The 26,733-nt window shown below is 38.1% G+C and overlaps 1 protein-coding gene across 8 annotated transcripts; it reads left to right on the top strand.

The window, feature by feature from the left end:
* Positions 1-26,733, top strand: LOC139968898 (uncharacterized). 8 transcript variants are annotated; one of them, XM_071973523.1, is made up of 5 exons: positions 1-1,350; positions 2,788-2,877; positions 11,994-14,415; positions 17,110-22,599; positions 25,614-26,733. In XM_071973523.1, the coding sequence occupies exon 3, from the start codon at positions 12,297-12,299 to the stop codon at positions 13,227-13,229; it is 933 nt and encodes a 310-aa protein (XP_071829624.1). In that variant the 5' UTR covers positions 1-1,350; positions 2,788-2,877; positions 11,994-12,296; the 3' UTR covers positions 13,230-14,415; positions 17,110-22,599; positions 25,614-26,733. The 8 variants fall into 8 exon arrangements, 6 of the variants coding, with proteins under 6 accessions (XP_071829624.1, XP_071829617.1, XP_071829653.1 ...); XR_011793590.1 differs by lacking the exon at positions 11,994-14,415 and having other exon boundaries at positions 2,788-7,905; positions 20,570-22,599; XR_011793593.1 differs by lacking the exon at positions 11,994-14,415 and having other exon boundaries at positions 20,570-22,599.

Raw genomic sequence — 26,733 nt, forward strand, 5'->3', positions numbered from 1 at the left:
AGTACAGTGACGATTGTATCGAAGATTACTGCTTACACTAATAGTAATTTATCGAATAAGTCTGAACTGTGATATCCGCTGAAGCAAATGTCTGTGCTGTTAGTACAGTAGTTTAGTTTAGTTTAGAACAGTGACGATTGTTTCGAAGATACTATTCCACTGTAATAGTAATTTATCAAATTGTGGGGCAAATCTTACCTCGCCATTACACTACACTACGGCATTACGTGAGAAAGTATGAGTGGCTTTTGATTTCAGTGTGTGATTACGGTTCGAATGGTGAACATCTAATTTGATGCTCTTTTTCAAGTTTAAAGCAAGTTTTCAGTGCTAAATGATGTTACATGTCAACTCGCGTTTTCGGTTTCAGTGTGTGATTTGATTTTTGGTTTTTGGTTTTTGATTTTTGGTTTGTGATTTGATTTTCGGTTTTTGATTTCAGTGTGTGATTACGGTTCGAAGGGTGAACATCTAATTTGATGCTCTTCTTCAAGTTCAAAGCAAGTTTACAGTGCTAAATGATGTTACATGTCAACTCGCGTTTCGGGACAAATTTTACCGAGATGTCAAGTTAGCGTAAGTCTGTATCTCGACAAAAATCAAAATTTGATAGCGGTGGAATTGATAGCGGTGGAATTGATAGCGGTGGAATCGGTAGCGGTGGAATCGGTAGCGGTGGAATCGGTAGCGGTGGAATCGGTAGCGGTGGAATCGGTAGCCGTGGAATCGGTAGCGGTGGAATCGGTAGCGGTGGAATCCCAGCAAACACAAGAACGTTTTTAGAAAGTTATTAAAACGTTTCGCCTTTTGTTTTGATACGTTATTTGTGGTGTAATAAATATGTCACGAAAACGTTTTCCGGCTATTATTTCAAAACATTTTTCGTTAAAACATTAATATAAGTTTATTATCTCATAAAAACGTTATGCCGACGTTTTTATAACACCACATTTAACGTTATAAAAACATATCTTAGAGACTGTTTTAAAAATGTTATGACAACGTTTTGTGTTTGCTGGGATCGGTAGCGGTGGAATCGATAGCGGTGGAATCGATAGCGGTGGAATTGATAATGGTGATTTCATATTATTTTCATAATTATAATGGCATTTGTTGGTAGTCCTCTCTCTGTTGCAACGAACTTAAACGATTTTGGACTTCGGCCCACAGTGGAAACACCGATGACACCGTACGGTATGATCGTATCTGAAAACGAAAAATCAGTTATTGATAACTTCAATCCTTCATCTGTGTCAGAAAGTTGCAATGGCACTTCTTTTATGCAATCTTCCTGATGAAGTAATAGCGGACAGTATCTTCAGCCTGTTATACTACAACTTCTCTTGCAAGGTGCGTTAAAATAGATTTAATACTAATTAACTTGTGCTCAGACCTAACTTTAAGTTACGTTAAGTTGGCAACTAGCTGGATCTAGTGCCATTAGTCTACTGTATACAGTATTGTGTTGTAGCATCATCAGTACTGACTCATGTGGAGTTCTCGTTATCACGGTGCGTATACCTAATTAGCGAAATTTCGTATTTGGTAATATACTGTTCCCTAAATTGGCGTACCGTTTATTTACTAGTGAAATTGCACTGATACTAGCCACTGTAGTAACCGTGCTTGTCAGTCAAATTTTAAACATCTTTTGTTTACTTAATTAAACCAAGCCTGCAATGAAACAGCAAAAATGTGCGGTGAAACAATAAATTTTGTATTTTATTTCAAGACACTTCCATTGATTATTCCACAGATTTAGTAGAATTATATGGTAAATTTCAACTTTTGTGCCAAGTTAGGTAAACTATTTCAGCATTTTGATTCCCGACCATTTAAGGGGAACATTTATCTATTTCTGGCGGAATCTGGTCGGCCCATTGATCCAGTGAAATCACATAAACTAAACCCCTCAGCAAACTCAGCGAGATTGTCATCACCCTTAATTATAATATGAGTGTCCATGTATATCATGAATTTAACGTACCTTCATACATATATTCAAGGACCCTGACTCAGAGGTAAACTGGCCATGAACCTGGATAGACCTTCTTTGATTGTATAGCTTGTATTATTTACATCTTAAATAACGTTCTAGTTTATCAACATCAGGATCATGTCCCACTCGTTGCTGGTCTGTTATATTTAATTATAGGTTGGCGTTGAGTTTAACAATGGTAAGGCAGGCATACAGGTTAGGGTTTAATAATAATATAAATAATATTAAATCACTAAATTAAAATAGGTTAGGGATGTGAAGTGTCGTTCTCAAAATAATTTGAGAACAAAACAATGACTGTCTTACATTCTACACAAATACAAAAAACTGCTCTTAAATTAACAGTGGAAAATACTGACCAGCGATGATCAGGACATGATCTGTTTATCGTAATAAAATATGTGGTAGAGTACTGACGTGTAGATGTGAATTGCAAAAGTTATATCTGCCGAATTATGAGAAATTATTACACTATAAAGCTGTGGGGAAAAAAATTGCCAGATCAAAAGTCACGTTAGGGTGTGTGTTGTAAATGGATGGTGCTTAGCTTCCCGCAATTTTTTTTAATTTCAAATATATTTCGCATAAGTTTGTACAAGTTAAATACAATATAGTGATACAAAACTTTGGAAGTGAAACATATGATGGGCACTAGAAGAACAGAAAAGACTGTTATAAATCTAAGCTAGTGACCATGTAGAAACAAAAACCAGAAATGTTCCATCATGGTATCTTCCATTTTAATGTGTTTATAAATATTTCTCTTTGTTGCAAATAACACTTTTTAGAATATCCCAAACATGGACAAAGCTCAAAGATTGCGCTTACACAGAGGGAAATTGGAAAGTTTTGTGCCGGAGATATTGGCTTGATACAGAGTGAGTTATTAAACCATTTTTGTTCAGAGTTAATCAAAATGGAATCACATCCCAAAGTCAGGATCTACAAGTCAAAGAAAGGACCTAAAAAGTGGCGAGAGTGTTCTCTGAATAATTTTCTGCCGTGAATTGCTAAAGTAATTAGTTTACTAAAGCTGCTGTAAACATATATGGGAATGCACTTGTTCTCGAACTACTGTACATTCCAACTTTTTCATTACAAGTGAATCCTACCTTTGCCCCTTATACAAATTTTGCCATGAAATGTTTCAATTTTCAAGTTTATTTTCTACATTCCATGGTTCCTATCACATATCAAATAGTGTTCGACCGATTATATGATGATCAGTTTTACCGTTACCCATTAGTTCCTGTGACAATCGGGTCGATTGCTGATTATTTCATCATTTTCGTGGAACTGGCCTAAAGTATGTTTTAGTGTTATGCATGATTACTAACTTCTAGGCCATACAATCAAAGATGTATTGAACGACTTAATGATTAATGGAGCAAGTAAAGAACATTGTAATTAAAACATGGGACGTTGTACATTTATAACGAGGAGTCGCAAATTCGCAATATTGCAATTCCGCCACAACAAAGTTAATGTACAGACGGTTACATCTCTATGCTCCGACGTCTCTATGCTCCGACGTCTCTATGTACCGATGCTCTATGTTCCGACGTCTCTATGTTCCGACGTCTCTATGTACCGATGCTCTATGTTCCGAAGTTTTAATCTAAAAAATCGTTTGTACTGTACCAGGAAAACAAGTTTTCAGACCCCAATGTTTTTGTGAACAACCATTTGTCTGGACCAAATTTTTTGGGGCCCAAAATCCCCCCCCCCCCAAAAATGTGACCCAAATTTTGTTGTGACCCAAACAGTGCTTGTGACCAAAAATTGCTTGTGACCCGAAATTTGTTTGTACTCCAAATTTGTGGACAAAAATTCTATGGCCCAAAGTTTGGGACCAAAAAACAACACTTGCAAGCAGCATGGCGCAATTTTTTTTTGTATATTTGCACGAAAAAGAATAAAACATGAAAAATTTGAGTGCCAACAAATTTAGGGTCACAAGCACTGTTTGGGTCATAAACTTGTGGGTTTTTTTTTATGTGAACAAATTTTGGTCTCAAAAAATGTTATCCAAGAAAATGTTGGTCGAAAAAAATTAAGTCCCAAAAAAAGTTTGGTCACAAAAATATTGGGGTCACAAAACTACTTTTCTTGGTACGAACAAATTTTTGGATAAAAACAAACTTGCTCCGATTTTTTTCTTCTTTGTCGGAACAGATACGTCGGAACATATCGATTTTAAAAACAATCTTAAAATTGACATCAAACAACGAATAACTGCCCTATCTCCCACAAATGAACTTAATGGACTGTCGATGGAAGCGGCAGTTATCCGTGAAGGAATAAAAAAGTTTGAACATTTCTCAACATAATTTCTCTATGCATTCCAACACGTGCAGATTGTAAGCAAGTTTGAGGTAAACATTGATTGTTGGAAATTACTGCGCCATTTATAGATTATAAAGAGTTATGCAACCGGGGGTTTCCCAATTACGACAGGACCGGATTTTCCAGCATACGTTTCCGACTTAATTTATATGATCATATGCGTCGTACGATAACGTACCACAAGGATTAACCCTGATCGACTTATTCAGAGGAGCGCAACCACATTGTTTTGTACTAGAGAAGGGGAAGAAGGTTGGGTGGGTGGGTAGGGGGGGGGGTCTGAAATGCAGAGACGTCAAAACATAGAGATGTCACCGTTCAGACCACAGGCGGGAATTGAGGGACAGATTTTACAACTGGTATTATAACCATTATCAGTGTTGCAACTTCAACGTAAATTAAGTGAAAAGCATATCGCACGGAAATCAAATATTCGTTATTTCGTTAGCTGATATGGAATATATAATCTGATATAAAAATGATGTGCTAGAGTAAGTTGGCCTGACGTTTCGATCCTAGCAGGGTCGAAACGTCAGGCAAACTTGTGCACCATTACACATATTCTTACACAGGCTCTTTAGTAGATAAGCAGTTTGCTAACAGTTTTATTTTATGATGAAAAATAAAACAATCCTGAACGTTTGCTTCAAATTTCAATGATTACCATCTGCGAGGCAAAACATCTGATCGAACGTTGCTTGGACTGTCGATGGAAGCGGCAGTTATCCGTGAAGGAATAAACAAGTTTGAACATTTTTCAACATAATTTCCCTATGCATTTCAACACGTGCAGATTGTAGACAAGTTTGAGGTAAACATTGATTGTTGGAAATTACTGCGTCATTTATAGATTATAAAGAGTTATGTAACCGGGGGTTTCCCAATTACGACAGGACCGGATTTTCCAGCGTACGTTTCCGACTTAATTTCTATGATTATATGCGTCGTACGATAACGTACCACAAGGATTAACCCTGATTGACTTATTCAGAGGAGTGCAACCACAGTTTTTGTACTGGAGAAGGGGAAGGATGTTGGGTGGGTGGGGGGGGGGCTGAAATGCCATGTCATCGAAGAGAGAGGTGTGAGGGTGTGACCCCTCACATTATTAACATGGTGGGTGCTTAAATGGAATATGCTGTTAAACTTTGCTCAATTTGGAATCAATGTTGACACTGTTGAATCAATGTATCCTTCCACCATAGCGATGGCTGAGCCGGGTTTGGAATATCGATATCACGAAACCCTCAATGTATACACAATGTGAGTTTAGGTGTCGAGCTAGAAGTATAGTTTAGGAAAGTTAATAAGGCGGAGTAATTTCCAAATCTTGTGTTATATTTCTTTCTCCTTCCTTTTTTGTTGTTGTTGATGTTGTTGAAAACGTCCAATTTCACCAACGTCCTTCATAAAATCCTGAAATAACTTACAGTCTGATATTCTAATCCATCCTTGGTTCCATACTATTCTAAAGTAATGATGTTAACTGCAGTTGTTCGAGATCTGAACGCTCCATTGGCGGGTATATACATACATTACTCTTAGAAGGTTACGGTATAACGATTGTGACTAATCGGGTTCAAAAGTTCGGCAATTATAGAGTGAATGATTGAAACACACAGCTGTATGAATACGTGCAGGTCAGGCTAAGTTTATTTCCTCAATACAAATACACAGTTGTACATTAATAATTTCAAACAAAGCATATCTAATATGAGCAGCCCTCCTTTTCCAATTACAAAGACAAAGAACAATATAGAAAAAAAAAACTCTCTAAACATGTCAAACCGATAAATCCGTGATAAAAATTATTCAGTCAATGACACACAAGCTAGTTTGCTATATCATCGTTGCTCCTATATGTTAGCACCCCGTGGGGGGGGGGTCTAGGCTTGCTGATGACCTTTGAAAGAACATGATATATTGTTGGCATTTGCGTCATCAAAATTATCCAAGATAGGACCATGTTGTTTAAGTTATATGTCAAGTTTGGAGCCATTTATTTACTTTCTACTCTTACCATTTACTTTTCTATATTTGTCTTTTAATTTAAATCTTATGCTACATGCCACAGTTATAACTCCCCATTTCAAATTTACAAAACTATCCATCCTGGCACCTGAACTGTTTTTTAGCTATGGCATGCCTTTCACTATGCCACCTTGTAATACCCCTTCCAGTTATAATGCACTTGACATTGTGTGTGAAGTATTCACAGTATGAAGTGTGATTCATTTGAAGAAGTTTTCAAATTTTGTTAAGCTATTCGTTCCATTTGATCAAGGTATTTCACTTTGAAGTGATCAAAGTAATTTATATTTCATGCCCATATTTTCACAGGACATTAAAACATGTTCTTTCACGAAGAGTGTCACCAAATGTTTTTGTTTACTTTTTCTGTCGCGTGAAGTGCCTTATTGTTACAATATCAATAAAAGACCAGGCAACTCTACTTCCAATGTTGACTAATGTTTGTATCTATGCATGTGCAAAAGAAAAAGAAAACAGCCCTACTCAAACATTTTGGTCAGAGTATCCATAGAACGTAATGTATCCAAGCATGTCCTGTGTACTGTAAGTCCGCTTTTAGTTATAGTCCCCATCCCAATGCGGCAAAACCACCTTATCCCTCCAAAATACCCTAACTCTTCCCAAAGCTGGTGTACACCACACCCATCCGATAAGCACCACATGGCACATTCCCTCCCAAACACCCCTTAAAACACCACACCCCTCCCCTAAACAACACACCTCTACCCCAGCCCCAGTACTTAACTCCAATATTGACAAGTGGTTATGTAGTGTGATACATGAATCAAAACAAGGATTGGTATTGACTGGAAAACTGTTAGCTGATATTCATTGATGGATATAAGCAGACAGATGAGTACACAGCTTTGCAGAATCTCACTGAGTAAGGGCAACTGTGGAACTATGGTAAGTGGGTAAGTATAAATCATTCTGTATTGTAGGTATAAATCATCGGAATTTTTGAAGTTCCTTACAATAAAGCAACTAGAAATACGGTTTGGCCTAGGCCATGTTACCTTTGTATATTCGACATGTGCTATAACCCCTTCAATTTTGACAACAGACTCACGGAAGCTTGTGTTACCTTCATAGTTACCACCAATGATCTTGCCAGAAAGGTAACACCATTTCCCTTGCCCTCTCCCCATCTTGCTACTCTTACCGTTCCCATATGCAGCTCTCAGTAATTCCACATTTAACCTAATCATATCTTAGAATTGGAGAAAAAACTACTTCCAAACCTTAGCACAACTTAAATTACTTATTTTCACGACACAAAACCTAACATTCCAAAAAGACCAGAAACTAAAGGAATGGGTTCCACTACATTAATAATGATTTGAGTGAAGTCTTGTCGGTAGTAGGCCATAGCATGCAAACGGCTTGGCAAAAGTCTACCTTATTTCAAAATGGCGGCGACAGCAACAAAATCGCCGAGTCGAGGTAATCGTTTTGTGACTGGCCGTCTTAGACAACCATTTCACCTAAACTTTACAGCATCATGTAGGAGAGTAGAAGATCTACAAATGGTAGGACTTTTTTGCTGTAACTCTCTTTCGTTGGTTCGTTTTGATCTATTTTGTGTCAGTTAGGTATACATGTGTGAGGACGAAATTGGATTGCAATCGTTGTTTCATAGGTTTTCGTTGATTTTTTCTTGGGTATCTTTGCCCTACCAAACATTGGAATTACTTTTAATCCATTCTGTGAGGTTTTGGTAAGTTGTAAACCTTCAATGTCTGTAAATTCTGTGAGTGAATCGTAGGACCTGCTATACGTAAAATGCGGGGAAATTTAATGATATGTGCGATTATTGATCTTTCTTCGAGGTCACGGGGTCAGACTTCCAACTGTAGTGTGACATCCTTTTGCCGTTTGGCTGAATGGGGGTTATAATTAACTTTTCACACCTTTTGCCTTTTCTTGCTGAGGAGAGTCATCAGCTATTACAAATTTTTACGTTTGGTTTAAGTAGGAACATTCCCCGTGGCTCATGAACTCATACCATTCGTAAAGAATTGCTGAATTAATGCTCGGCAGTGTATACCAGGGTCTGAGAGACTATACAATGGCATCCAAATTAAAGAGGGATAGGAAGGTATTTCTGGTTATGGAGGGGTTGTGAAGAGAGGGGGTTAGACCGGGAGGTGGCTAGGGAGAGAGAAGTTTTTAATTAGTGGTAACTTATTATCTTGTAAATATGCTGGTCTCTTTTATCCACAATGACTCACACTTTTGTATAGTTCATTGTTTCATGTGGTTGAAAAAAAAGGAAAATTGAAAAATAAATGAAGAGCAACAGAGACAGGGAGTTGATTTATTTCTTGCTTTTATTCATATATATTGATATTTATTATATTGAAATCTGATTACAGCAGGCGCGTATCCAGGAGGCGCGAATTACTATCTAAGAAAAAGGCACTTCTCGGGCTTGAAAATGACCAACCAGATGTACACTTTTGCATGAAGAACCAAGTATTTCCAAATAGGTTTTTATCCATCCATAACCTTTTTGAAGATTGTCACCAGTCACACTTCATGTTATAGACCATTCATTCATTGGCCTCCGACCGTCTCAGAAGACGATGGGTTGCGCCTTGCTGCTAAAGCATTATTTCTTTTTGTATAAAATAGGGATCAGCGCTGTAATTATGTCACTGTACCTCTTTCTCTTCCTGGTGTCTTGGCGTTTAACTTCTACTCCTCAAACTCTTCTTTGCTCTCTTTCTTCGTTTTCTTTTCTTTTCGTTCCTCTCCTTCTTCCTCTCTTTCCCAACCCCTTTTTTCCCTCTTTTTTATTTCTTCTCTCCCCTTTTCCTTACCCGGGGGGGCTTTTCGGATTTATATTAATTGAAACGAAAACTATGTGGTGATCACTAATGTCACTAGCATCAATAACTCTTACTTCAGTGATATTTTCAGAAAAGCTGTTAGAGGTAATGGCATAGTCGAGTAGCTCTGTAGTGCCATTCCTAGGGTTTGTTCTAGTTTTTGTATCCTGATTAAGAACTTTAAGGTTATTGTATTTGCAGAGATTGAGGAGGTCTTTGCCTTTACGCTTAGTTTTAGTGCAACCTAGATCCCCGTGATGTGCATTTAGGTCACCCAGAAGAATAGTGGAAGGGTTTACACACTTTTCGATTACTGTATCGTGAAGAGGGATTTTTGGAGGAGAGTAGTACGAAATGATTTTCAGGTTGATATCGGTCAAGAGAACTTCGAGAATTTGAATTTCTTCAAAACTATCCTCGGTTATGTCCCTAGAAGGTATGGAATCTTTAATAGCTATCAGTACACCCCCTTGCATTCTAGAAACATCTTTTCTGTACACTCTTAAAACAGTTGTGTAAATATTTCTACACAGGCTCTGTGTAAATGTCATTTTACACAATTGTAATTGAAACTAACACTTGGTTGTGTAGTTCGAGCTATGTTCGTCAGTTACACAACCACTTTCCTGCTTTAATTTCAATGTATTAATTTATTCAGTACTGTAAGCAGATTATAAAATTAAAATCAGTTTATAATTTCATTTGCACTTTACTTTTAATTTTTCCTGGATTTTTAAGTTGAGTAAAAATGTTTTTTTAAGATTTCGTAGCTTTATCTGGCAATAAACTGCCGCCCGGGAATTTTATATATCACTGCACTGCTCTTTACTGACGCCGTTCTATCAGTCATCAATACTTACGCTGGTAACCGTCTGCTGTTATAATTACCTATTTTTTACCTGTCAACTATGAACTTTGTCCAAGAAAAACTCAAGGAATGGGGTCTTTCTTATATGCAGGACATATATGAAGGTTAGTTGAAAATATTTCTTGAAACTAATTTGGTTTGCCAACGCAACTTCATGCAAATCACAGGCTCACGTAGTCGTACAATGTAGTGTACAGACTAGTAATAGGCCTAGTACAAGTAATAATTACTAACGTTAGACCTAACGTTACACAGTATAGGCATAGGCCTATATCTAGTACAGTAGTAGGCCTATAGCCTAGGCATAGTTTGTTTATCAACGAAAGCGTTTTATTTATCAAAGTAAACGGCTGCGCCGAATCTATTGCACTTATTTATCTCCTTTTAAAATATCATAGGATATTTCTAAAATCCTGCATTATAGGTTTTTTTTATTTTGATTTGAAAGAGAAAATTACTCATGACTAGAGTAGAGGCTACAAGTACAATCCTAGCTCATGAAGATAGGCCTATCCTGATTTGATGTCTTACTTCTAAATCTAAGCCTACACAAAACAAACCAAGGTTGTTCCCAGGAATTCTCCCCTTAGTTTGAAAAATTGATGTTGCTCAGGTGCCAGGTTTAATACATATGCTTCTTATACTCTAAGCCCTTGGACTTGGAACTGATGATGTAGTTGAATATTTCCCCTGTAACGGCCTTTTTATAAAGTTGAGGCCTATAATTCTACATTCTTGTTAATGAGAAGGGCAACTAAGTTTTCTAAATTTGCTAAGTATTATGAGTGCATGTCTGCTTCATTTTCTGAAACCATTTTCATCCTGTAGGCTTATAGTATTTTCCTAGGATGCTGATTCATTGAAATTTGATGGAAGTATGTATACTTCTGTGGCACCAGCTAAACAGCTTTCTTGTTTGAAGCTAGTGGCTACTAACAACGGTCATTAAACTACCTAGTTGATCATATTTTACTATTATCAGCTGCGTTATGCAATTGCACTTTGTGGCTGCTAGCGTCAACGATGCAGGCTGACACCTTGCGCAATCATCAATGCAGCGATCAGATCACATTCGTCAATAGGCTATAGTCAATCAAAATCCCAACCAACTATGTACAGCAGTTTTGCTGTTTAGCTGTTCATGTAGCCTTTAAGTACCAAGCACAGCACTAAATTGGTTACTGTATTCAAATCAAACTTTGATTATACTCCAGCAGGATTCCAGCAGAACTTTTCATAGAGCATTATGAATCTGCTGTGCACTACAGTAAGTTTAAATTACGTAAGTCGCGTGCAGAGCGTAGTGTAGGCTAGGCCTAGGTAGTGAACTATATGAACCGATGTTTTCGGCATGTTGCTGTTGAAGTTTGCATAAATATCACAATAGAAATTCACATAGATTAGGCAATTGCTATTGTAACCCAAGAATGCTAATGTTAATACTGTATAGCAGAGGCTACAAGCCTTGACCTATTTTTTCAATATATTAGAAATCATTGATTAATTACTACAGCTTTCCCTTAAGTTGGGAAAGGGGATATTGAATGCATAGGGCAATCTTGTGTGCATTTGCATTAAAGGCTGAGTGTTTTCAGTTTGTGCCTCTAAAATCCTATCAAAGCTTATCCCTCTGTGTAGTTTTGTCATGCACTCTGACCATCTGTAAGTGCAGAAGTTATGGTATAAGTTTTCATTAATGACAATGAAAGGCTAGTTCACAGATTTGCAAAAGAAACAATTTCTATGTGCTGATAGTAACAGGGAATACCTCCAAAGTAATGAATGGCATGTGGATGTTCCAGCATACACACCTTTAGTACCAGTTCAGTTAATAACTGTCATTTTGACTAATGTTCATTTCCATTCCATATCTTGTTTGTAACACTTCAAGTAAATCATCTTTTTCTTTTAATTTTAGAAAATGAGATTGACATAGACAATTTCCTGTTGCTGGGAAAGGAAGAAATAAAAGAACGTTCCCAAAAGTTGGACCGAGAATCACGTTTATGAGGAACTTTGAGGCCCTGAAGAATGAAGGAAAAGAAACGGTGATGATTTTTTTTTCAAGTGGAGGTGCAGTAAGGGTTTGAACAAAATCAAACAGGACAAATAATAAAGCTCTCTCTGATCCCACAAACTTTGATAAGGAAGCTGTTATTACTGCCAGGGAGTTAGCAAAACAAGTAAACACTACAAAGAAATATATAATTTTGTATTAACAATGGCGCTAGAGTGTTTCCACTGTCAAACTGAAGTTAATGGTGGCATAAAGGGGCTCTTTGCACATTTCAGAGCCTTTTCTTTGCTTAGAGGAAGTGATTTTAGATCTATTGCAGTGTGTGAACAAAATGGATGTCAGCAAAGCTTCTGGAAAAGTTACAGCTTCAAAAGGCACATCATTAAACAACACACAATGCCTTATATTTGCAATGGAGAACATATCCAAGAGCAAGATGATGATTTGCCTGTGGAGGCTGTGGTAGGAAACATACAGCAAGATGACATTTGCATTGATGACATGGATGAAGATAGTGATGATGATGCATATAATGAAGAGTGGGATCACCTTGATGAACAGCAAGTTAAGGAACGAGCTCTCATGCTAATTTGCAAACTTAAATCATTCAGTAGTGTGTCTCAAAGTTCAGTGTCAACTATGGTGCAAGATGTGTCTCAGCCTTTTGATGACCTTGTTGGAAGTCTAAAAGAAAACACAAAAGCATTTTTGCATAGCCAGAATGTTGATACTAACAGTGAGCCTGTTCTTGAGCTCTTTGAGAAGTTTTCACTTTGTCAAAAACCGTTTTATGACATAGAGACAGATTACAAGCAACTGCAGTATCTGCTGGCATCAAAGAATTTTATCCAACCTATTGAGAAACAGAAAACATTAGGGTATGCACCAAGAACTGATATAACTAATGGGAATGTGATGCAGGTGCCAACCCCTCGTGTTTTCTACTATGTTCCTATCAAAGATGTCATCAAACTTATTTTTGAGAGTCCTGGCTTTGTAGAATGTGTCAATGAACATAGGGGGAGCACTGATGGTGTTATGGGTGACTTCCATGATGGTGAATATTGTAAAACCCATTACTTGTTTCAACGGAAGAATAGCCTACAACTTATTCTTTCAATGATGATGTGGAAATGACCAATCCATTGATTTATAGTTTATATCTATTAAAGTACATATTTCTGTTTTATTTCTTGTTATGTTACGTAAGTCGCTGAATTCCATCAACTTTTCTTCTCTTTATTATATGTTTTACGGTTTTATTCATTGTAATGGAGAGCATTTGTTTTGATCTCCCCAAAATATATATATACCAAGAAAATTGATATCCTTTTTTGTATCGTGAATAGTGTCCTACTGTACATCTATAGTTAAGCAATTTGCAGTTAAGTTTAACACAGGTCTTACTGTAGAATCCACACAATTAGCAAGCTACTATTTATAACATCCAAAGATATGTAAAGCACAACAGGAGAACTGATAACCTTATTCCGGACATGGTTGATACATACCAAAACATTGAGGCTGTGTATAGTCTATACTGGATATTATTTTTTAATTGATACTTATGCTCTGTGCTATGAACTATAGCTACAGAATGTGTTAAGACTGGACAAAGTATGTGTAATATGTGCTCATAGTTGTGTACATTACACTAATCAATTGTAAAAAGGTTGTGTAGAATTAACACAACTTGTGTATGTTTTTTTACACAAGGTGTGCTGAAATTGCAAACTGGTTGTGTACAATTTACACAAGTATTGTGTATTGGGATATACACAACTGTGAGTAGATTTAACACAACTGTTGTGTAAATGATCAATTACACAACAGTTGTGTAGTTTCTACACAAGGTTGATAGGTGCACTAGTTACACAGCGGTTGTGTAGAATTTTACACAACCTATGTAATTTTTTTTTAGAGTGTATATAATATACCCCGGTAGCGTTAAACTATTGCTATCGGCTAATTTAGTCTCGTTTAGACAAATAACATCTGGGGAAAATTTGATGATTTTTTCCAGGAGTTTTTTACGTTTGGCAAGGACACTATTAATGTTGAGATGCATAATTGAAACACTTTTTTCCTTCGTGTTATCCATGTCCATATCCATGTTATTCAACAGCTTAGTATATAGTGACGATTGTATCGAAGATACTATTCTACTTATACTAAAATCCATCGTATATATAGGTTATTTATAGAGATGACGTAAGTGAAGGAAATACCCGTGTCATGATTAGCCTACATGTCAATGTAACATGTCAATTCGCGCATCGGGACAATTTTTACCGCCGTAGCGTAGATTGTCTCGTATATATAGGTTATTTATAGAGATGACGTACGTGAAGGAAATACCCACAATTATGTGTCGTGGTTGGCCTACGCTCACTAATTTGTGGGGTTCAAGCGCACGTTTTTTTTTCTAATTTTGGTAATTCTACCGTTTTTTGCCTAAAACTAGTTAAATTTACCAAAAATTGACCACTTTTCAAATTATTTAGACAAAATTCTTACTTGGAGACCCATCCAAATTATTTTGAGTATTTTTGCCCAATCTTCGGAATTTCCTACCGAAAATTTCCATATTTTTTCAAATTTTCTGGGTCAAACTATCACTCAAATCAACTATTCAAAATCTATTTTGTGATCGGTGACCATTCATCCTACGAATCTGTGCTAAATTGACTCCAAACAACACGAATGTTAGGGAAACTACCAATTAGCGTTTTCTAGGGTTTTATTTTCGCAAATCTAGCGTTTTTTCGTCAACTGTCGCTGGTAACGCTGTCAGGGAGCTGCTATACTCTAACGGATTAGCTTCAGTGTGTGATTTGGATTTGGAGAGAGTAGACGTGTTTTTCGGCTCTCTGTCCTTTGCATGGTGTAACGTTGAGGGTTTTGTTAACAAAACCGTCGTAACTCCATTACACTTCACTACGGAATTACCTGAGATTGTATGATCAGGGAGCTGCTATACGCTAACGGATTAGCTTCAGTGTGTGATTTGGAGAGAGTAGACGTGTTTTGCGGCTCTCTCTCCTTTGCATGGTTTAACGTTGAGGGTTTTGTTAACAAAACCGTCGTACTCCCTTCGTTCTTGTAATGTCTCAGTAGAATCTCAATCAAACTCAAGGGCGTAGGAACCGGGGGGCTGGGGGCGCCAGCCCCCCCCCCGCCCAGTGAAAAATATGGTGGGGCGGAAGTATCATTCCGCCCCCCCCCCCCGCTCCGCAAGTCAGAAAACCCCTTTTTCATTTCCAAATGAGAAAAAAATCTCATTTGGAGCACCAAATTGCATCTAAGGCCAGGTGAAAATGCAAAATTATTTACAAAATGGAGTGGGTGTTGAAGTGTGCTATATTGCACCAAATTGCATCTGAGTCCACCTGGAAATGAAAAAAAAAATCCCTCGATTAGACCCTTCCCCCAGGCCGGCAATCAGTCTTCAGCCCCCCCCCCCCACTCAAAAGTACCTGCCTACGCCACTGATCAAACTTCAACCTATGGTCTCGTTTAATTTTACGAATAACGGTCATATATTGTGGTCAGACTTCCAACTGTTTAGGGAGAGAGGTTTTTAATTAGTAGTAATATATGAACTTGTAAACATGCTGGTCTCATTTATCCACAAGGACTCACACTTTTGTATAGTTCATTGTTTCATGTGGTTGAAAAAAAAAGAGGAAAATGGACAAGTAAATGAAGAGCAACAGAGACAGGGAGTTGATTCATTTCTTGATTTTATTTATATATATATATTGATGTTAATTATATTGAAATCTGATTACAGCAGGCGCGTATCCAGGAGGCGCGAATTACTATCTAAGGAAATGGCACTTCTCGGGCTTGAAAATGACCAACCAGATGTACACTTTTGCATGAAGAACCAAGTATTTCCCAATAGGTTTTTATCCATCCATAACCTTTTTGAAGATTGTCACCAGTCACACATCATGTTATAGACCTTCCATTCTCTGGCCTCCGACCGTCTCAGACGACGATAGGTTGCGCCTTGCTGCTAAAGCATTATTTCTTTTTGTATATAATAGGGATCAGCGCTGTAATTATGTCACTGTTCCTCTTTCTCTTCATGGTGTCTTGGCGTTTTACTTTTACTCCTCCAATTCTCCTTAGCTCTCTTTCTTCGTTTTCTTTTCTTTTCCTTCCTCTCCTTCTTCCTCTCTTTCCCTGCCCCTTTTTTCCCCCTTTTTAATTTCTTCTCTCCCCTTTCCCTTACCCGGGGGGCTTTTCGGATTTATATTAATTAAAACGGAAACTATATCGTGGTCACTAATGCCACTAGCATCATCAACTTTTGCTTTTACTTCACCGATATTTTCAGAAAAGCTGTTAGAGGTAATGGCATAGTCTAGAAGCTCTTTAGTGCCATTGTTAGGGTTTGTTCTAGTTTTTGTACCCTTATTATGAACTTTAAGATTATTTTCTTTGCAGAGATTAATGAGGTCTTTGCCTTTACACTTAGTTTTAGTGCAACCTAGATCCTTGTGATGTGCATTTAGGTCACCCAGAAGAATAGTGGAAGGGTTTACACACTTTTCGATTACTGTATCGTGAAGAGGGATTTTTGGAGGAGAGTAGTACGAAATGATTTTCAGGTTGATATCGGTCAAGAGAACTTCGAGAATTTGAATTTCTTCAAAACTATCCTCGGTTATGTCCCTAGAAGGTATGGAATCTTTAATAGCTATCAGTACACCCCCTTGCATTCTAGAAACATCTTTTCTGTATATAATATACCCCGGTAGCGTTAAACTACTGCTATCGGCTAATTTAGTCTCGTTTAGACAAATAACATCTGGGGAAAATTTGATGATTTTTTCCAGGAGTTTTTTCCGTTTGGCAAGGACACTATTAATGTTGAGATGCATAATTGAAACACTTTTTTCCTTCGTGTTATCCATGTCCATATCCATGTTATTCAACAGCTTAGTATATAGTGACGATTGTATCGAAGATACTATTCTACTTATACTAAAATCCATCGTATATATAGGTTATTTATAGAGATGACGTAAGTGAAGGAAATACCCGTGTCATGATTAGCCTACATGTCAATGTAACATGTCAATTCGCGCATCGGGACAATTTTTACCGCCGTAGCGTAGATTGTCTCGTATATATAGGTTATTTATAGAAATGAAGTAAGTGAAGGAAATACCCGTGTCATGATTAGCCTACATGTCAATGTAACATGTCAATTCGCGCATCGGGACAATTTTTACCGCCGTAGCGTAGATTGTCTCGTATATATAGGTTATTTATAGAGATGACGTACGTGAAGGAAATACCCACAATTATGTGTCGTGATTGGCCTACGCTCACTAATTTGTGGGGTTCAAGCGCACGTTTTTTTTTTCTAATTTTGGTAATTCTACCGTTTTTTGCCTAAAACTAGTTAAATTTACCAAAAATTGACCACTTTTCAAATTATTTAGACAAAATTCTTACTTGGAGACCCATCCAAATTATTTTGAGTATTTTTGCCCAATCTTCGGAATTTCCTACCGAAAATTTCCATATTTTTTCAAATTTTCTGGGTCAAACTATCACTCAAATCAACTATTCAAAATCTATTTTGTGATCGGTGACCATTCATCCTACGAATCTGTGCTAAATTGACTCCAAACAACACGAATGTTAGGGAAACTACCAATTAGCGTTTTCTAGGGTTTTATTTTCGCAAATCTAGCGTTTTTTCGTCAACTGTCGCTGGTAACGCTGTCAGGGAGCTGCTATACTCTAACGGAGTAGCTTCAGTGTGTGATTTGGATTTGGAGAGAGTAGACGTGTTTTTCGGCTCTCTGTCCTTTGCATGGTGTAACGTTGAGGGTTTTGTTAACAAAACCGTCGTAACTCCATTACACTTCACTACGGAATTACCTGAGATTGTATGATCAGGGAGCTGCTATACGCTAACGGATTAGCTTCAGTGTGTGATTTGGAGAGAGTAGACGTGTTTTGCGGCTCTCTCTCCTTTGCATGGTTTAACGTTGAGGGTTTTGTTAACAAAACCGTCGTACTCCCTTCGTTCTTGTAATGTCTCAGTAGAATCTCAATCAAACTCAAGGGCGTAGGAACCGGGGGGCTGGGGGCGCCAGCCCCCCCCCCCCGCCCAGTGAAAAATATGGTGGGGCGGAAGTATCATTCCGCCCCCCCCCCCCCCGCTCCGCAAGTCAGAAAACCCCTTTTTCATTTCCAAATGAGAAAAAAATCTCATTTGGAGCACCAAATTGCATCTAAGGCCAGGTGAAAATGCAAAATTATTTACAAAATGGAGTGGGTGTTGAAGTGTGCTATATTGCACCAAATTGCATCTGAGTCCACCTGGAAATGAAAAAAAAAATCCCTCGATTAGACCCTTCCCCCAGGCCGGCAATCAGTCTTCAGCCCCCCCCCCCCCCCCCACTCAAAAGTACCTGCCTACGCCACTGATCAAACTTCAACCTATGGTCTCGTTTAATTTTACGAATAACGGTCATATATTGTGGTCAGACTTCCAACTGTTTAGGGAGAGAGGTTTTTAATTAGTAGTAATATATGAACTTGTAAACATGCTGGTCTCATTTATCCACAAGGACTCACACTTTTGTATAGTTCATTGTTTCATGTGGTTGAAAAAAAAAGAGGAAAATGGACAAGTAAATGAAGAGCAACAGAGACAGGGAGTTGATTCATTTCTTGATTTTATTTATATATATATATTGATGTTAATTATATTGAAATCTGATTACAGCAGGCGCGTATCCAGGAGGCGCGAATTACTATCTAAGGAAATGGCACTTCTCGGGCTTGAAAATGACCAACCAGATGTACACTTTTGCATGAAGAACCAAGTATTTCCCAATAGGTTTTTATCCATCCATAACCTTTTTGAAGATTGTCACCAGTCACACATCATGTTATAGACCTTCCATTCTCTGGCCTCCGACCGTCTCAGACGACGATAGGTTGCGCCTTGCTGCTAAAGCATTATTTCTTTTTGTATATAATAGGGATCAGCGCTGTAATTATGTCACTGTTCCTCTTTCTCTTCATGGTGTCTTGGCGTTTTACTTTTACTCCTCCAATTCTCCTTAGCTCTCTTTCTTCGTTTTCTTTTCTTTTCCTTCCTCTCCTTCTTCCTCTCTTTCCCTGCCCCTTTTTTCCCCCTTTTTTATTTCTTCTCTCCCCTTTCCCTTACCCGGGGGGCTTTTCGGATTTATATTAATTAAAACGGAAACTATATCGTGGTCACTAATGCCACTAGCATCATCAACTTTTGCTTTTACTTCACCGATATTTTCAGAAAAGCTGTTAGAGGTAATGGCATAGTCTAGAAGCTCTTTAGTGCCATTGTTAGGGTTTGTTCTAGTTTTTGTACCCTTATTATGAACTTTAAGATTATTTTCTTTGCAGAGATTAATGAGGTCTTTGCCTTTACACTTAGTTTTAGTGCAACCTAGATCCTTGTGATGTGCATTTAGGTCACCCAGAAGAATAGTGGAAGGGTTTACACACTTTTCGATTACTGTATCGTGAAGAGGGATTTTTGGAGGAGAGTAGTACGAAATGATTTTCAGGTTGATATCGGTCAAGAGAACTTCGAGAATTTGAATTTCTTCAAAACTATCCTCGGTTATGTCCCTAGAAGGTATGGAATCTTTAATAGCTATCAGTACACCCCCTTGCATTCTAGAAACATCTTTTCTGTATATAATATACCCCGGTAGCGTTAAACTACTGCTATCGGCTAATTTAGTCTCGTTTAGACAAATAACATCTGGGGAAAATTTGATGATTTTTTCCAGGAGTTTTTTACGTTTGGCAAGGACACTATTAATGTTGAGATGCATAATTGAAACACTTTTTTCCTTCGTGTTATCCATGTCTATATCCATGTTATTCAACAGCTTAGTATATAGTGACGATTGTATCGAAGATACTATTCTACTTATACTCAAATCCGGCGTATGTATAGGTTATTTATAGAGATGACGTAAGTGAAGGAAATACACACAATTATGTATCGTGATTGGCCTACGCTCACTAATTTTATCCAATCCGCCTCATGTATAGAGATAACGTACGTGAAGGAAATACCCGTGTCCGTGATTGGCAACAGTTAGTGTAGTAGTATAGTGACGATTGTATCGAAGATACTCTTCCACTAATAGTAATTTATCGATTAAGTCTGAACTGTGATATCCGCTGAAGCAAATGTCTGTGCTGTCATTCACGTTCACTCATTCATGTTTTAGTCAACGCAATTTTTAGTGTGTATAACATATTGTCATTCGTTATGTGTAACGCAATTGTCATCAGTGGCGTAGGAAGGTACATGAAGGAAATACCCGTGTCGTGATTGGCAACAGTTTAACAGATTCAACAAACAGTTTCGTATAGTAACGATTGTATCGAAGATACTTTTCCACTAATAGTAATTTATCGAACCGTTTTCATCATCATTACTGCAGAGAAACCGTTTTCATCATTACTGTAGAGAAACCGTTTTCATCATCAGCGCTGCAGAGAAACCGTTTTCATCATCAGCGCTGCAGAAAAACCGTTTTCATCATCAGCGCTGCAGAAAAACCGAACTGTGATATCCGCTGAAGCAAATGTCTGTGCTGTTTTAGTGGATTTTTTGAGGATTAGCTTCAGTGTGTTATTTGGATTTGGAGAGAGTAGACGTGTTTTGCGGCTCTCTCTCCTTTGCATGGTTTAACGTTGAGGGTTTTGTTAACAAAACCGTCGTAACCCCATTACACTTCACTACGGAAATACCCGAGATTGTATAATCAGGGAGCTGCTATACTCTAACGGATTAGCTTCAGTGTGTGATTTGGATTTGGAGAGAGTAGACGTGTTTTGCGGCTCTCTCTCCTTTGCATGGTTTAACGTTGAAGGTTTTGTTAACAAAACCGTCGTAACCCCATTACACTTCACTACGGAATTACCCGAGATTGTATAATCAGGGAGCTGCTATACTCTAACGGATTAGCTTCAGTGTGTGATTTGGATTTGGAGAGAGTAGACGTGTTTTGCGGCTCTCTCTCCTTTGCATGGTTTAACGTTGAGGGTTTTGTTAACAAAACCGTCGTAACCCCATTACACTTCACTACGGAAATACCCGAGATTGTATAATCAGGGAGCTGCTATACTCTAACGGATTAGCTTCAGTGTGTGATTTGGATTTGGAGAGAGTAGACGTGTTTTGCGGCTCTCTCTCCTTTGCATGGTTTAACGTTGAAGGTTTTGTTAACAAAACCGTCGTAACCCCATTACACTTCGCTACGGAATTACCCGAGATTGTATAATCAGGGAGCTGCTATACTCTAACGGATTAGCTTCAGTGTGTGATTTGGATTTGGAGAGAGTAGACGTGTTTTGCGGCTCTCTCTCCTTTGCATGGTTTAACGTTGAGGGTTTTGTTAACAAAACCGTCGTAACCCCATTACACTTCACTACGGAAATACCCGAGATTGTATAATCAGGGAGCTGCTATACTCTAACGGATTAGCTTCAGTGTGTGATTTGGATTTGGAGAGAGTAGACGTGTTTTGCGGCTCTCTCTCCTTTGCATGGTTTAACGTTGAAGGTTTTGTTAACAAAACCGTCGTAACCCCATTACACTTCGCTACGGAATTACCCGAGATTGTATAATCAGGGAGCTGCTATACTCTAACGGATTAGCTTCAGTGTGTGATTTGGATTTGGAGAGAGTAGACGTGTTTTGCGGCTCTCTCTCCTTTGCATGGTTTAACGTTGAAGGTTTTGTTAACAAAACCGTCGTAACCCCATTACACTTCACTGCGGAATTACCCGAGATTGTATAATCAGGGAGCTGCTATACTCTAACGGATTAGCTTCAGTGTGTGATTTGGATTTGGAGAGAGTAGACGTGTTTTGCGGCTCTCTCTCCTTTGCCTGGTTTAACGTTGAGGGTTTTGTTAACAAAACCGTCGTAACCCCATTACACTTCACTACGGAATTACCTGAGATTGTATGATCAGGGAGCTGCTATACTCTAACGGATTAGCTTCAGTGTGCGATTTGGATTTGGAGAGAGTAGACGTGTATTGCGGCTCTATCTCCTTTGCCTGGTTTAACGTTGAGAGTTTTGTTAACAAAACCGTCGTAACCCCATTACACTTCACTACGGAATTACCTGAGATTGTATGATCAGGGAGCTGCTATACTCTAACGGATTAGCTTCAGTGTGTGATTTGGATTTGGAGAGAGTAGACGTGTTTTGCGGCTCTCTCTCATTTGCATGGTTTAATGTTGAGGGTTTTGTTAACAAAACCGTCGTAACCCCATTACACTTCACTACGGAATTACCTGAGATTGTATAATCAGGGAGCTGCTGTACTCTAACGGATTAGCTTCAGTGTGTGTTTTGAAAGCTCATTTTCCAGAGGTGTGCTTTCGTTTGCGAATATTGAAACGCTAATTTCTTATTAGCCCTTGAGGTTTGAAAGGTTATTTCGCAACGGGCCAACTGGTGAGTAATAATTTCGTTTTAATTTTGTTACCGCCAAACGTATGTACCATATATAATCGGATACAAACCAGGCGCGTAGTTTGCCTACAGGTTCGCACCTCCCTTAGCAAATTCCTAGCTACGCGCCTGAAACAAACACTAAAATTGTAACACTAAACTTAACTTGGTCGTTTTAGATACCGTTATTAAAATGAGTCCAATTTCATCGCAAATGTACGATATTTTCCAAACTGTCACAAAACGGGTACACAATAACTTAATCTCTACTATGTTTAGGCTGAAATAGTTTTCAAAGGCCGAAAATATGTAAAGAATTGTTAAAAATATGAACAAGCTCTGTGATTACCATACTACCACGATACATATTCGCATTATTTTTAAGGGAAATCGGCCAAAACACCCATATTATGAAATGGAAACTAAAACTATGTTGTCAACACCAAAACACTTTCTTTGTCGAGATTATTTTTAGTAAAATCCAACTAATCGAGAGTATATTCATGTGAATCTATGAGAAAATCCATGTTCAAAACTATTCTTATCACCTTTCAAACCCCAAGGACTAATAAGAAATTAGCGTTTTAATATTCGCCACCGAAAGCACACCTCTGGAAAATGAGATTTCAAAACAGTCATATTAGGAACACAAGTACCAAGCACGGGCAGGTACCGAATGCTCGATGATCATACCGCGTCACACATACACGCACTTTTACACTTGCCTTACATTGCTATCATATCCATTCCTTCACCCCCCAAAACAAAACGACACTCAAAAGTACTGCAATATAAGCTCTTTGAAGGATAAAGTGTGACTCATCGCTCCCAAACGTGAGCGCTGTGGATCAGCGCGGTTTCTTTATATTGCTGTGACGCAAACTGTTGCATTCTCAATGTAGATGGGAATTTGGGTGAGTTAAACTACCAATTAATGTTCTTTTAAACTGAATGTGAGTTCTAAACGGTACAGCAACAAAATAAAATAAAAAAATTGACAGACGATTCAACCGTGCGTAGTTACAGTACCTTATACTAGCCATAGGCGTAGGAGCCTAATTTGATTTTGGGGGGCTGTAACGACTTGCCCGAAAAATATAAGCAAAATCTTTCGTAATGTGCATGCCATATAGGCATTCATCGGTTATCGGCATGTGATGTAATAACCGATGAATGCCTATATGATAGCACATATAGGCATTCATCAGCAAAACATTAAAACACATTGCAAATTTTTCTTCTTTCAGTAGGTGCCCGAAAAATTCTCAACGTATTGTCAGAATTTTCAACCCCCCCCCCAAAAAAAATTGAAACACATTGCAAATTTTTCTTCTCTCAGTAGGTGCCCGAAAAATTCTCAGCATATTGCCCGAATTTTCACCCCCCCCTCCCACCCCCAAAAAAAATTGAAAAACATACTGCAAATTTTTCACCTTTCAGTATAGGTGCCCGAAAATTTCTCAGCATATTGCCCGAATTTTCACCCCCCCAAAAAATTTAAAAACACACTGCAAATTTTTCTTCTTTCATTAGTTGCCCGAAAAATTCTCAGCATATTGCCCGAATTTTCACCAAAACAAATTTGTTTTGGGGGGCTGCAGTCCCCCCCCCCCCGCCTCCTACGCTTATGATACTAGCGCTACCACGCGGGCGTCTACAATAGCGTCTCTAGAAGTTGGGCAAGAAGGTCGATATTTGCTAACGATGACTCTCATTTGTTACCTCTAGGTCCGATTGAGAATTTTAACCAACCACAATAATGTTTATAGGTACAGAATCTGTCACTCATTTGTAATGCATATTCAATTTAGACAAAGAGGAGGGCCAGTGTTATAGAGACACAATTGAACTTTCAATAATGGAGTTTCAAAAGCCAGACGGCGCTACATGTTGCCATGTGTGTTTTACATGTGACTTTTGGTTTTCAAAAGTTACCTACCTCTACATTTTTAACCCCCAAAGTCCGATTGTGCCATGCTAAATAGAAACTAGAAAACAACTGAGAAATGAAGAAATTTATTCCACCTTTCTAAAGATGTTTTAGACAAAGTGTTATGAAATTAGGAAAGAACTGTTATCGGTGAAGAAAAACATGGCCTCACAGTAAGTCAACGGGAGGTGTGGGAAGTAACTGTTGTGAATTTCCAACGCTGCCTATGGAAGAGCGCTAGGGAATTGATGTGATTTTCGTTATTGCGAATTTTTTGACAAGGGCTCCGTGACCCGGAAATGCTTATTACAGAAACTCAAAGTCTGTGAAAGGTTCTCTCAACATTATGTCACCAAATATGCATATGCATTCATAATCGTTCCAAATTAAGCAAGGATACAGCCAAATATGTATACTCTACATCGAACTACGTCAGAAATGCAAACGATTGCATGAATTATTAATTAACACGGTATTTGGTTCCTCTGTCGAAAATGTTGGACTCGGATCGTGGTAAGTGTTGAGGATTTTTGGAACTGTGACACTTGCGTATTAGAACATATAATCTAGTAAATTGTATCTTTCTATGTAAAGAACGAATTATTATACATGATTCAGAAAGTTTTACTCTTGTTCATAAGGTAGAAAATATTGAAATCGAACTTTGATTTTTTCATCGATTTTTGCATCATGCAAGTGTATGCTGAACTCCAGTGTGTAGAGCACACGCATGTGTATGGCAAAATGTTAATCGATTTCCGCCTTTTTCCGCGTAAACGAGCTGGCCCTTGCCCTACCTACACATCGATAACGTTAGATTTGGAGTAACCAAGTCTATACTGTAATGTGTCGGTGTGAACCATGAGCTGTGTTTATAATCTATATATATAGACACAATAACAAAGCGTTTATGATGACACACATATCGCACTTCATGTCAATAGCTGGCAGTTAAACCATAAGCGTACGAGGCGGGGGGGCAGGGGCAGACTGCCCCCCCCCCCCAATTTCGTAGATGAAGAATTGGGTGAAGTTGAATTTCAGTCATGATCATTTACCGTTTCTTTTCTTCTTTTTTTGTCAACAGATATTTATGGTAGCTGTCCCGCATTTCAGCTTCCAACTTGGCATTCAGCATCTCAAAGTCCATTAAAATGTATTAATTTGCATCCCCTGTGCTACAGTTTCTCCATTGCAGTTTCCAACTTTCCACACATCTCTGCCTATAAGTATATTTGAAAAGACAGAATGATTGATCAGATTATTCCATTCTTTGTGACAATCATACCAGTTTTTCTAAAAAAAGTGAATCCAACATATGGGTATACATTCTTCTGCTAAGACTGCTAAGGCTTTTTCACTCAGTCAAGGAAATGCTGTAGATTTGCAGAGTCAGAAGTTTAGCCAACCATGTAATTTGAATATTAGATTTACAATAATGTGTATTTAACATTTTATTTGCATTTCCATACACTTCAGCAATAAAACAGGCAAGATGGTAGTAATATGTGATGCTGGATGCCAAGGTGAGACTGTGTAAGTATTTTGAAGATTTCACCTGACATCTTCCAAGTTGCATATATTACACAACCAAACCAAGACGATAGAGAGGCCAAGTGTCAAGAAAACGTTTTGAAATTCATGTTCCAGTTTTCTGTTGAACGGACAAGATTTGAATTTTCGTGACGTCAGGAATCGTAAACATTTTTGAGGTCACAGGGTTACACTGCCAACTGAAATGTGCGTATATGTGTGACGGTAATATCATCGCGCATCTGGTACATGCCCGTGCTTGGCACTTGTGTTCGTAATATGACTTCATCGTTGTGAACAATCACTGTGTTACGCTAAATCGTTAGAAATTTCTAGTTTTTGTACATTTTGTGAAATATCCGACAATAATGCCGGTCCGTTGTGTTGAGTTGTCATAACCCATGCAATTAGCCTTCATCGATGGCCGTAGGACGAAAAAACACGGCGACAGCGGTATGTAGCAAACACTTGACGGAAGCGAAATGCGATCCCTCCTCTCTACTGAAAGAAAGCAAATGGGTCGACATAAGTAGTACCTTCGTCTCTGTGGGACACTTATTTGTTATGCTAATGAGTCTATTGTTTATTAAATGTTATTGTTTGAAATCATTCTTTTGTTTAAGGATGAATATTGGTGAATATTGATGTGGGAGCTCAAATACTGGAAGACAGTT

This window comes from Apostichopus japonicus, chromosome 1, assembly GCF_037975245.1.
Source record: "Apostichopus japonicus isolate 1M-3 chromosome 1, ASM3797524v1, whole genome shotgun sequence".
In the NCBI taxonomy this organism is placed as follows: domain Eukaryota; kingdom Metazoa; phylum Echinodermata; class Holothuroidea; order Aspidochirotida; family Stichopodidae; genus Apostichopus; species Apostichopus japonicus.